General features: G+C 45.1%; 1 protein-coding gene across 2 annotated transcripts; it reads left to right on the top strand.

Moving 5' to 3' along the window:
* The first annotated feature begins 1,107 nt into the window (after positions 1-1,107).
* On the top strand, positions 1,108-11,830 carry Rala (Ras-like protein A). Of its 2 annotated transcripts, none has more exons than XM_089542871.1 (5): positions 1,108-1,294; positions 5,745-5,874; positions 6,041-6,249; positions 7,510-7,684; positions 10,566-11,830. In XM_089542871.1, exons 2-5 carry the CDS (start codon positions 5,770-5,772, stop codon positions 10,677-10,679), a joined length of 603 nt encoding a protein of 200 aa, XP_089398997.1. In that variant the 5' UTR covers positions 1,108-1,294; positions 5,745-5,769; the 3' UTR covers positions 10,680-11,830. The 2 variants fall into 2 exon arrangements, with proteins under 2 accessions (XP_089398997.1, XP_089398996.1); XM_089542870.1 differs by lacking the exon at positions 1,108-1,294 and adding an exon at positions 1,704-1,888.
* The last annotated feature ends 1,480 nt before the right edge of the window (positions 11,831-13,310 follow it).

Here is a 13,310-nt window from a genome sequence, read left to right as displayed (position 1 = left end):
CGTCCCGTGGGGGGTTTTTGAGGAATGGAAATGGCGCTCATACTCAGTGGAAACCTCAACTGCGCCGTAAGAGAAGGGAGGAAGGTGGGAGTGAAAAAAGGAGAGAAAGCTAGGGGTGCCGTAGTGGAGGCAGGGGCGGCGCCTTATATTCGTAGCGGGGCATGGAGGAAAGAAGGAACTAGAAGCGGGGTGGCGAGACGAGAGGAGGTAGGGGGAAATCAAATTTCGAATAGGAATGCTGCATCTATGCAAATTCCTCCTTATGAGGACAAAGCAGATAAACCATTAGAATGCAGTGGCGACAGCTTCGCATGCAGCGAGGGGGCCTGAGATGCGTTTCCAGCAGATAGCGTCCTCTGCTAATTAAAACTTTTCTCTCTCTCTCTCTTTCACAAGGGTTTGAAAGAAACAGCAAATTTTTCGAGTGGCGGTTGCTACCTCGTTCTTGATGACGCCATCACTCCCACAAAAGATAGTAGTGACTTCCGCACATTTAGAAGAGTGGATAATCGCATGATTTTATTATGGTTTTGGCTGCAGCTGCAGCTTATTTCAAACTGGCACCCTAAAAAAAGAAAGAAAAAGTGACAAAAATGTCGCATATCTGAGGTCCGATAGCTTCTCGTCTAACTGACAGTACGCCGGCATATATGCTTGGCACTTCTTTTCTTTGTTTTGTTTTCGCACTTTGAAGCTAACCTTCACCGAGAAAATGCTTCCTTGTGGTAGCATCGTGCCTTCAAAGTGGCACTTCACGAGGTGAATTACTGAAGTGAGCTGATAGCCAGTCTGAAACCTATGCAGGCCTCGAACATCCATGCTTCCCGCAGAATGCATCAGTTCTGGACCAGCCGCGGCACTAGAGCACCGGTGTCAGTTTTCATACCATTTAGAAATAAACTATGTCCGTTACTATGTCCGTTACCGCGAACCACGCACCACACGCAAAAGCCGATGCTCAGAAACTGAATGTGGTAATCGTGTTGGGCGTCTGCTGCTTCTTGCTGTTTCTGCCTACCGCTTGTCGGTAGCGATAGCAGCGCCAATACGGATGCAGCTCGCGATCGTCGCGCCACCTCAAGTCGCCCGATGTAACGCAAGCAATCTCCCATGATTCATAGCTCCCACAGCGTCCATGGCTAATGCTCGCTGTGAGATGTGCCACAGGTATGCTGTTTGACACGCTCAATCTGCCGGCGATTTAATACTCTCTCCAAGAAGGCGTTGATCGACTATGCGCCTACTGTCGTCACCAACGCGCCTGTGATTTGAAACACCGCCGAGGAAAACGAAGGTACGTCTGACTACTGCATTTTGCCGATTTTTTTTCTTGAAGGTGGGTCGAGCCTGGTTGTCTTGCGTGCATTGGATTGCGTAAAGGAAAAAAGTGTTTCGTTCCGGTTTCCTTTCATTCTTCGACACCATGAGCCGCGGCGGATCAGACTCTGGCCGGCAGCTCTGGTGCTACATTTGCTGCGAGAAAGCGGCGGTCACCTGGGGCGGTTGCTGGGCGTAGTTGCTGCCACTGTGACGCCTTGGCTGAGCCGCCCGTCTGTACGCTTCAGCATCGCTCCAAGCGCGCAACGACGATCCAGTCCCCGAGGACGTTAGCAGACGTATTACGCCCCGCTTTAGACAATGGTACCCGCTTGTTTTCGGTTGCCGACAGGAATTCCTTGTCCGTTTCCGGTGTTCGGATTGCGTAAACTGCTCATTTGATGATCTCAGTTACCGCGCGACCGGCTACCCTGGATTCGCTCGTCGCTGGGCCACACTGGCTGACCGTTGTCGGCTGCTGGCGTACGGCTGTCACTTGGTTTACGGATTCCGCTGCGTCCGCTTATCAAAGTCGGCGGTCGCACAGCCTCGTTTCTGCGTGTGCCGGCGGGTAGGTGCCTTTGCTAGGTCAGCGTGGCGCGCGTATTCCTTCGCCGCCCAAGTATACGTGTGTGCTCATTTCTGCGCTTCAGTGCGCGGTGCTCGCCAGCGAAATGAGTAATGTGTGTATACCTCAGTCCGTGGTCTAGTCGTGGGCTACGAGAGCGCTGATCAGTCATTCTTTGAGATGCGTGTTATGTCATCCGAGCCGTCTGCACTGTGCTGTTTATCTGAGATTGTTCTTTTTTTTTTCCCCTTCGTTCCGGCGGGGTGTGTCAGCCACTGTGATAAGGTCGCTATGTCTTCAACGATGCTAGTTAAAGTGATCGTCTTGCACATAAGCAAAAACAGTGTGTTTGCAGTCAGCTCAGCCACATCGTGATACCTTAGTATTCGAGTTCACTTGACTTTGCCCTCTGTCGACAATAGCATTGGTTCTAGCCTGTCACGCTATCAAAATCGGAGGCACTTTTCAAAGCGCTCAGTTGGAATCTCATATTGAAAAGAGGTGTAGAGGTTTGAGTCGTCGTTGCAGCCTATGAGCAGCGTTTGCACCTGAGTCTCTTATTGGTGAAAAGGTCTGTCGGACACCGGAACTGAATAGGCAGCATTTCATTTCTAAAAAAAAGCAAATCAGAAGGCTCGATTTGATAATTTCTAGCAGCTGCACTGAGGGTTTAGCTTGATTTTAACATTGTCGCAAATGTAGCCATCAGTGATGCAGTAAAATTGCGCATAGCTTTCACGAGCAGGAATACCATGTTGCATTATTCTCTGGCCAAGTGTGGGCACAGGGATGCTACATGGCCGTGTCTTTCATCCTGTGTGCTACCATGAAAAAAATAAAAACTGTGAAGTTGGTTGAGAGGTCTCGCTTTGTGTGGATTTGCAGGTTAAGTGAGGCAGCTGTCTTGTGAAATATGTTGTGAAATTTCAGCGTGCTATTAAGTACTGAAAAATTGAGTCCATATCATTGTAAAGTGAACACACTACTTCCAATGAGCGAGAACTCATCTTCATATTGCAAGTAGGAGGGGAGGGCCAGAGTGATTGCACACTTATAGTGAAAAATGGCTAGTGGTTGATGCCAGCATGAGACCCCCTGCCTTAGTGCTGCTGTTAGAAAAAGCAAAACAGTTGGTTCTTGTTAGAAAAAGCAGAACAGTCAGTTCTTGCAGCAAGTGTAAAGCAGACTCTTATCTTTGCATGGGTTGTGCTCCTCTAAGTGCCATGCTAAACTGTAGAAATTCTTCAGCTCTTTTCAAGCGAACTTAAATGTTTGTTGCCCCTAATAACGTCAGCAAATGACCATGCTTTCTGGATTACTGCATGTAAGTTTCTTAGATTGCTGTAGAGGAACATGGTGGCTTTCGGTTGCAGTGGGGTGTTATGTTTTAACCTTTAACATGTAGGAATGGTGGGAACTGGCGCCCCACCTTTGTGTGTGCTTCATTGATGTGATGCTGATTTCTCTTCAGCGCAACAAGCTATTTATTGTATGCAAGGTTGTCTTGTGTTGTACCTGGAAGCCGTGAGAAGCACCCAAAAATTCTGCTGTTGCCTTTGCTGCTTGGAGCGAAGGAGAAAAACTAAGCATGAATAGTGCACACTTCATAACAGAGCAAACTAGGCACTGTGGCAGTCAGCTTGACTAGAGCACTAGGTGGTGCTACGGGCTAACATGTTGGTTGCATGCAGAGCAGTTTACAATGAATGTAGCTGCTTAACCTGAAACTTTAGTTTTACATCAATATTAAAATGGAGCTTCTAGTGCTGTGCTTACAGCTAGCAGGTTTGGCAAGTAGTTCAGTGCCTTGTTGAATGTATTTTGCAGAATCTACATACTTCATTTGGTTTTTATCCAGAAACAAGTTTTTTCTAAAAATGTTCAGCCTAATGCCTTATCACAGTTTTCCTCTAAGGTTTATAACATGTGTGTCCAGTGCAACATTTTGTGATACTTTGCACGTTAAAGAACCCCAGGTGGTCGAAATTTCCGGAGCCCTTTAGTACGGCGTTTCTCATAGCCTGAGTTGCTTTGGGACGTTAAACCTCATAAACCAACACTTTGTACCACTTCTTTTTGTAGCGAAAAACTCGTAATTCTAGCCAATACATGAATACTGCTTAAAGGCACACTAAAGAAGAATCTGAACTTGTTTTTTTACCGCGGGAACTCGATCTACATGTTCTGAGCATTCTTAAAACTTCAAATTATTGTCCTGTGCGGCCAGTCTCTAATTTAAATCAGATTAAACGTCCCGGCTCACGCCTTTTTTGAACTCACCGCTGAAGGCAGGAGGAGTCAACCAGCGCGTGAAGTGCCTCGTGGCAGCTTCGCTTTCGCTTTTATTTTGCTTTTTAGGTTTCCGTGAATGAATAGATCCAGTCAGAGATTACACAGCTGCAAATTAGGCCTGCGGAAATAAAAATATGCGTGGACTCGTTGCTTTCGCTGATCGCTACGTATCACTCCGCCGATGGCAGTGCGGCAAGCCGCCACGGGAGTGGCTGAAAGGTTGGTTGACTCCTCCTACCGTCAGCGGTGAGTTGAAAAAAGGTGGGAGCCGGGACATTTAATCTTATTTAAATTAAGGAAATCGGCCACAGATGACAATAATTCGAAGTTTCTAAGAATGCTTGGAACGCATAGATCGAGTTCCCGCAGTAAAAATACGAGTTCAGATTCCTCTTTAGTGCATCTTTAAAAGCGTGCAATTTTGACGAATACTGTTCAAGTGTTTACAAAATTAAATGTAATAGTGAGAACGGTTTTTCGCAATGTTTGATAAATGGCAGTGCAAACCGGGTAGATATTAACAAATCTGAGCATTACCATAGGAGAAAGAAGCATTGTGCCACTTTGCTTCTGCTTACTTACATGCACTTCAACGAATCCAGGAAAATGAGAGGCAAGCACAGCAAAACAATTGTAATGCCGCAGGTTAAAACTAACGCCTACCGTTCATCATTCTTTCCTCGAACCACAGCCGAGTGGAACGCCTTACCCTATGAAGTAGCTGACATGCCCTCAGTTGAATCTTTTGTTACGGCCGTGTCACCTTATCTATGATGCAGCAAGTATTTCTTTACAACGCTTCTTGCTTTGCCTTCCGCCTTTCAAAGTGTATTCCTTCTTTCTTTTTTTGTGTGTTTTTTGATTGTGCACATTGCTTCGTGGCTGATTGTCAATAGCATGTTTTCTTTCTTTGCCGCTGTTAAACTCACATTAGCAATTGTTCAAGAAGAATGTATCCACTCCTGCTTTGACTGCCAAGAGGCAGTTGGTAGTATTTCATAAATAAATAAAATAAAATAAATAAAAATATAGGAGGTTTTGATGGCCACATTATTTTCATGGCAGTTTGAATCCTTGCCTGAGAGCTACCAATTTTTCGCTTTCTGTGTTGTGTTTTTGGATCTTTCTGCTTCTGATCAAGAGCCGTTATTGTATGAGTTGGTAGAAATTTGCATTTTACCTTATTTCGCAATGTCACTTTTACAAGAATTAGGAAAAATCGAATTGATTGTTGATTGCTACAAAGCTGGCTCCAGAATGCTGATGGCCACTTTGGCCTCTGCAAATTATACGGAACGAGTGTCTCTGGGTTTGCTTGCTTGATGGAGCTTGCATTACACTTGCCGCCTCTGGCTAGTTTCTCTTTCTTTTAAGATCCTGGCCGGGAGATAATTGTAAACAAAGGTCACTTTTGTTGTTTTAGGAAAATTAATGGGAAATTGTGCTTGGTGTGTAGTGTCTTGGCCCTTTTGTTTTTTGTAAGCACGCGTGCTTGGTCACTGGGCTGCTGTGTTGGTGTTATACATTTCCCACAGTGATTTTTTTTTTAATCTTCTTTCACTTGCAGCAACAGCGTGTCCGCCTGTGGCGAGATGTCCAAAACAAAGAATGCCCAGCCTGCACTACACAAGGTTATCATGGTCGGCAGCGGTGGTGTCGGCAAGTCGGCACTCACACTGCAGTTTATGTACGATGAGGTAGGAACCTTGGCTGCTGAAGGTTTCTGCATGCCACTGAGTGCACCAGCTTTGTTTGGCACTGAAGGAGCTGCTTTTACTGGGACCGTTTTCAGTGTCTTCCTGCAGCCCAGTGAGTGCTAGTGGCAGCTGTTGAACTTAGGTTGTGTGCGTGGTGTCATTTCAGTTCGTGGAGGACTACGAGCCAACCAAGGCAGACTCGTACCGCAAAAAGGTGATCCTGGATGGGGAGGAGGTCCAGATTGATATCCTGGACACAGCTGGCCAGGAGGACTATGCTGCCATTAGAGACAACTACTTTCGCTCAGGCGAAGGCTTCCTGTGCGTCTTCAGCATTGAGGAACCTGAAAACTTTGCTGCAACAACAGAGTTCAGGTACCTGGTTTCTATTGAAAAAAGTCACTTGGTGCAATTCAGCTTAATTATCAGGAAATTATTCATTTTAGTCATCGGCAGTGGCTCTTAGCGTTATTTTTTTCAGTATTGTCAACCAACACATTGTTCTGCTTGCGCTCATTGGAGTTGCAGAATACTGGCAATATTCATAGTGCGGTGACACACATCAGTGCTTTTGTACCCGTGTATAGTGCAAAAGTGCGTACAACCCTGTGTACCCATTTAACTTTCATTAAATTTGAACTCGAAAGACCAACAGTTTGTTTAATTAAGAGATGGCATTTTAATACAGTTTATATTAAGAGACCAAATCATCAGTTCAAAAAAACCAGAAGTTAAATTAGAAATATTTCTCTGTATTCGCATTAGTTCATTAGTCTATTAATCCTTGGGGTATTTACTAAGCTAGCAGTTGCAGTTCAAGGGAAGATCAGTTTCTTGGAGGCTGCGTTTATGTGCTTCTCATTTCTGCTAGTGTACAGTCGCTAGAATGCTCTTGTTGTTCCTATATTCAGGGAAAACTTTCTGTGGCGCTGCAATAAAGGCCACAAGCACGAGGCAACAGCTTTCACAATTGTACAGTTTAATGCGCTCACAGGCCAAACATACAGGTCTGAAAGCTGTTGGATTGTGCTCATAGCTTTCATCGTAGTGCCTCAGAAATGTTCCAGAGTATAGCACAAGGACATTAAAAACCTGTTGCATCCATAAGCAGAAATATTCATTGAAAATTTTTGTCTTAATGTTTTCTCACACCTGTTGCGGGAATCGGGCACTTTGAGCACTGAAGTCCTTAAATTGCAGTTAGAACCACGATCATCAATAATGAGTTCTCAGCAGCTTTAACATGCACAGGTACCCTGTTAGTGGTGTTGAGACTTGCGGCTTTACATTTGATGCTGGCTGACACCAACCAACCTATGTGTTAACTTTTTTAACACTGATTCTATCTGCAATGCAGCGTTCAACGCACCATTTTATGCTCACCGATAGTTCTGATTGCACTCACAAAATTTGTTAGTTGTGCATTTTGTGCTATACAGTTCAGTCCTAAGTAGGCCTGATAAATCGTGCAAGAAACTGAATAAATGCTATCAGTATCAGGCATCAGCACAGAAATAATTTAATGTGTGGCTTCAGCTCATGTTAGCATTCTGCCGATTTTATTTGTGTTCCTGTGATGCGAGCACTGGGATGTGCAGATGCAGTGAGAAAAGGTGAATGTTGTGCATTGTCCAGGGAGCAGATCCTGCGAGTGAAAGGCGATGAGCACATACCATTCATCCTGGTGGGGAACAAAGCCGACATGGAAGATAGCCGCAAGGTGTCCATTGAGGAGGCCCAAGAGCGGGCACGCCAGTGGGGTGTGCCCTACGTTGAGACCTCGGCCAAGAACCGCACCAATGTTGACAAGGTGAGCTCTGTTTGGACCTCGGCTCATGTTGCAGTTGATACCTATACATTCGATCCGTTATATATGTGCCAGTATAGCGGTCATTCAAGTGGGACGACCCTCCTGGGACCACCATTTGCATAAACTTTGGTGGCCACCTGTTTGATGCAGAATGTTCGAAGTTGTGGTCAAATGACTCTGCATGTCCTTGAGGATAAAATTACTAATGAAGATGAAGCCCAAATTATGTGCGAGATTTGCACCGACGACCTTTCCGCCCCCAGACCGTGCATTCTGAGGACCTTCAGACGGCCATTGCGGCCGAACCGTTTGTCGCAGGGGGTTACGGTTGGTGTCAAACAATTTGTCACGTTGTGATGCACATGTTTATAAAATTTATTACCTGATATAATAAGGAAATAAACGGGATATAGAGAAGATGGCTGCAAGTTGCAGTTGTAGTGCAAAATCCATGAGGTAGATGGCATTGCTTGTCTTAGAAGGGATGTTCCCAGAAAGGAAACATCCGCAAATGTTTAGATTTGGTCCTCTCTACGTTTGCCGAGCACACCGATGTAAACACTTGAAGCTCTCGTAGCTAACGCTCTTTAAGTCGAACACTGAGGCAGTGTTGCGGAGAATTTTTTTGTTTTTGTCATGTCTGTCCTTGGACTCTTAACTATGAGCATTCACCAGGTTGCAGAATTGTCAGCATTAATTCAACAAAGTGACCACTGTCAGCTCAATCAGGCTGCCCTAAGTGCGAAATATTGCTGATTAGAGCTACAGTGCTGAAAACTTAGTCTGTGCCACACTTCTGCCAAAAGACAGTCCATCAACGTGCATTTCCTGGCGAATTCAATGCGAGCCGAGGAAGTAGCGATAGCGCTTGCTGCCGCCCACGCCAATTCGAGAATCATCATTACGGACTCCCGAAAAGCATGTGATCATTACTTGGCAGGGGAGATCTCCCCCTTAGCTGCTTGTATTCTAAGACGGACTGCCACTGATCCAACACCCAAAAGAATCATTTGGGCTCCTGGCCACCAGGGCTTACGAGGTAATGAGGCCGCTGACGCGGCTGCCCGAGCGCTTATTCACCGGGCTCCTCATCCCAGCTCTTCTGGCTCGGAGACTAACCAGCCGCTGCTGCGATTCAGGGAAATTATAACGCATTATAGCGACATCCACCGTCTTTTCCCGGCCCCTGCAAAGGGGCTGAGTAAGACGGAGGAGCGAACTTTAAGGCGCCTGCAGACAGGTACTCTACTCTGTCCTGCAATCTTAAAGCATTACGATCCAAACACGGATGGGCGATGCCCGCACTGTGGGGAGACCTGTGATATCTTCCACATGGTGTGGGCATGTACTCAAAATCCCCACCTCCCCCCTTCCCCTACCCCTTCCAGAGAGGCATGGGAGACTGCCCTCCTCAACTGCTCCTCGCTTGAGTCCCAAAGGGCTCTGGTGAAACGGGCGAGAGACGGGGCATTGTCATGCGGTGTCCTGGACTAGGGACGCCGACCATGTAGCGGGGCCACTCTGTGGCTCCCAAACTCTATTTCAACAATTAAAAGTTTTCACCACCACCACACTTCTGCCAAGGTTTCACATATATTGTTTTTTGAAAAGAAGGTATCTCATTTGCTTAGTGGCAGATTCACATGACAGACTAATTTCGGTTGTAGGCTACAAGTCGTGTGTCATGTGACTTTGATACCAAAAGCCATCACTAACTGTTCATCTATTGCAAGTGTGATGCTCATGTGGTTGCATGTCACTGTTTCTCATTTTGTGTAGTCTATCGCATGTATCCATCCAGCCAAAGGAATTCCAGCAGTACAGCCAAAGCTAGGGGGTTGCATCAGCCAATCAGAGGAGCAGAGAAACAAGTGCATCATTGCTCTTTATGTAGTGCTGCAATAAAATGCAGCAATATTTTTGTAAATATAGGATGTGTTAAGGGTAATCATTTAGAATCTAATATAATGTTGAAGCAGATCTCGTTGACACAAACTTGCTTGAAAAATGTATTTGGAGTTCATTGTTCAAATGGAGTGGGCTCCCCTTTTAGAGTTAGATCTATCTGAATTTCTGGAGTTGTGTGTTCTCTACTTACGTGGAGCCTCGTACCCATACTGCATGTGCGTAGAAAATGTGCCTAATGCCTAAAATTTTACATTGATGAACTTGATGTTGCTTACTTTCGTGCCATTCAAAATGTTGAGTTTGCCGCAACTCATTCGCTCGTGAATTGATCATTCTTTTCCAATTTCTCTTATAAAACAATGTATGTTCTCACAGACAGCTCATATTATTTCTGCAGAAAAAGCACTCTGTCAAGTAACTAAATTTATTCTTGTCATGATAGGACTGTCTATAAATTGCAGCTGTGACAGGCACGATTTTTACCGATGCTATGAATTGACCATAGCCAGTGCACTAAATTTAGCTTAAGGCTACTTTTTCAGCTTACTTAGGAAATTATCTTATGCTAGTTGCTTTTTGCATGTGAACAATCATATCAGTGCTCTAGAATGGAGTTTCATATCGGGGACTAAATCGTATGTTTTCTGGTGCCCTCATCAAGTGTCATTTTTTAGCATTCAGTATATGGGCACATTGCGCAGATTTTGACAGTAATGGTGCTAATCAGCTTGAAATATAATGGACTTAGTGTCCTTCTTTGTGTGCATATGCCACAGGTATGAAGCACTCAGAACTACATAGTCAATTGTATTTAAGGGAAAAGGGGAAGCCACATTTCCAGACTTGTTGTCATTGACATTTATAGCTGGGAAAGAAGAGGAAAGCATAAAATGCCTCAACATTTTTTGCAGACAAAGCAAACAAGAGGCATGTACAGTGGATTTCAATTTCATGCCTTACTATCTGTTTGCAGGTTTTCTTCGACCTGATGAGAGAAATCCGTAACCGGAAGAAAACCGAGAAGGCTGTCAGCAATGGGCCGCGTAAGAAGCCACGACCAATCAAGAAGAAGTGCACCATCCTTTAGCCATGTTTCGTTGCCCACGAGCGTTCTACTATTCTCGTTGTTGTTTTCTTTCCTCCTTACGTTTTTTAGTGTTCCAGCTGTTGATCTGTTGTTGACTGCACGTGTCATGCCTGCCATCGAGCCCCGGGCGATGTCGTCAGCACCTCCACCACAGCACTGCTGCCTTCAGTTTCAAGCCTGGTAGCCTCCTCTTTGTTTTTTTTTTCTCGAGGCCAAATGGAAAAGCAGCAGTGTTTATTTGATACAGTCACTAATACCTTCTGGGTGATAGCACAGTTCCTGATGATTTGTTTTCTTATATGGCCACACCATTTCTGTGTTAGCGGCATTCTTTGCAGTGTACAGCTGCAGTCCTGTGCCAGAATTGTGGCCAGGATGTGTGGGCCAGTGGGGTGGGGGAGGGGCGCTTCCCAACAGCCATGCAGCTCTGCTGGCAGGGAGCTGTGCCTTTTGTGCCTTGGGCATCTGTAGATTACTTGCATTCTTTGGGGCACAGTGAGGGGAGCAAATCTTCTCACTCATCAGTGGCCCAGTTTGGTCTGGCCGAGCCAGCAGCAATTGGCAGAGACCACTTGTACTGAGAATTTGCCGTGCAGATTATATGCGCCTAACTGTTTCCGTACTTGTTTCGAGGCATTGCATTACTTTTGATCGCTTGAATTGTTGTGTGTGCCCACATATACGTTGATTAGGTTGGGGCGACCTAAAAGGAAATAAAAATAATAATATGCAGTAGGGACACACTCAAACGGCTTGTTCTAAATTTTGGTGGTGTGCCACCATTGTTGTGTTCAGTGCAGTAGTAGTCGCACGTGTCGCGATTCATTTTGCCTGACTTGGAGGTCTCTTTTTGTCGCGTAAATTATGGCTTTGTCATGTGCTGCTCACGAACACATGTGCATATGTACATCTTTTTATGACTGACCTTCTCACATCTCAATGCCTGTTTTGATTGGACTGTATAGGTGTGCATGATAACTTTGCTGTGAAATTTTCGTTGTGTGCCAAAAGACAAAGGAACAAGTGCTTTTGTGTTTCTTGGAAGGTGAATTTTGAACAAGTGTTTTCTTGTGGTGCATGTGTGGGCTCATGTAGTGCAGCAATTGGCAGCATTCAGTATTTGAACAATAAACTAAAACATCAGACTTGGACTATGTTGCCTGTGGACTATTGTACACATGCGACCTGCCGTAAAATCATGTCACTGGTGGAAAGTACATTTTTTATTGCTGTTACATAGCACTCGAGCAGCTATCATGCTGTTGTCATTGGAGGCACAATATTCCAAGTTCCTTTTGCATGCTTGGGAGCATTCTTTGCAAGAAGTTTGTTGAAACCTAGTTGTCTTCAGTGCCATAGTCTTGTGCAAAGCCAGTTCATCACAATTCATCCTCTAATCATGATCATTCACCACTAGCTTGGTCAAAGATTGTGTCTTTGGCCTGCTGTTTCCAAGACCAGTGCATTATTGGTTGAGCTGAAAAAAATGCTTGCTGTAGTGTGAACTCTGGCAAGTGAAAGTGTTGCCAATAGAACACAACTGTTATCAAGGATTGGAGAGTACACACTTTATTGTAGGTAAGGCAGCAATAACAAATTCCATTAATGAGCACAATGGAAGTACTGCCAGTATTCTAATACTGTGCTTTAGCCTTCATTCTGTTCTTTGGCCTGTGGTTTTTTTTTTCCTTCGATAACAGCAAGGTCTTCTGTTGGTGGGTGAAATTTGACTGCTGTGGCCTGAGTTGAACCCCCAAAAAACTGGTTTGACCATGGCTGCAGCGGTCGAATTTCTATGGAGGCATAATTCTAAAGCCCCATGTACTTTGCGATGTCGGTGCACGTTAAAGAACCCCAGGTGATCGAAATTTCCGGAGCCCTTCACTAGGGCATCCCTCATAGCCATAGTCACATTGGGACATTAAACCCCATAAACTACAAACTATAAAATGACAAGTACTGGTATGTGCAAGTTTGTGGTTGCAAGTGCTCTGCATCCAGAAGAGTGCAGCCCCCGTCAAAAGTATACAGCCCAAAGGGTTTGCTTGTGAGGCCTGCAGCATGTCTCGTTATGTACCCTCAGCAACCGTAATTTATCGAAAGAGGAATGGCTTCACCTTCTCAATCCTCCCAAGCTTTCGACTGCTAGATGTGCTAGGGAGGCCCGCTAAACAGCTTAGAAGTGAACCTCCTGAGCTGTATACTTTTGACGGGGGCTGTACATATAAGTAGCAGCTTTTTATATTTTGGGAAAAATGGGAATACTATAGTGAAATATAGTCACTGCCATTGTTTGGCTCACTGACACTTATGACTGACAGCCCCTGAGGAATATCCTCTGTGCTTGGCAAAATCTAGTAGGATATGCACTGGCGAAAATTGCTGATGTGAGCAGCAACATTCTCGGGTAAGGTTATGGAGACGTGGCAAACCTGATAAATGCGTGGGACCACTGACCTCCACTAGGGTGTTCGTGGAGATCAGTGCGTGGGACTGCCTGCCTGCTTGTGCCACACAAGCTCGAATTAACTCTTGCTCTACCACTATATGCTGTTTTTATTGTTTTTTTTTAGATCAATACAACGTTTATAGCACGTAATTAGCTACAAAAGAAAAAAAAAATGTGCAGGC

This window comes from Amblyomma mixtum, chromosome 5 (genome assembly GCF_055824585.1).
Source record: "Amblyomma mixtum isolate Tamu chromosome 5, ASM5582458v1, whole genome shotgun sequence".
NCBI classification, from domain to species: Eukaryota; Metazoa; Arthropoda; class Arachnida; order Ixodida; family Ixodidae; genus Amblyomma; species Amblyomma mixtum.
The sequence above is the reverse complement of the archived record's forward strand: the minus strand, read 5'-3'. Positions and strand labels throughout refer to the sequence as shown.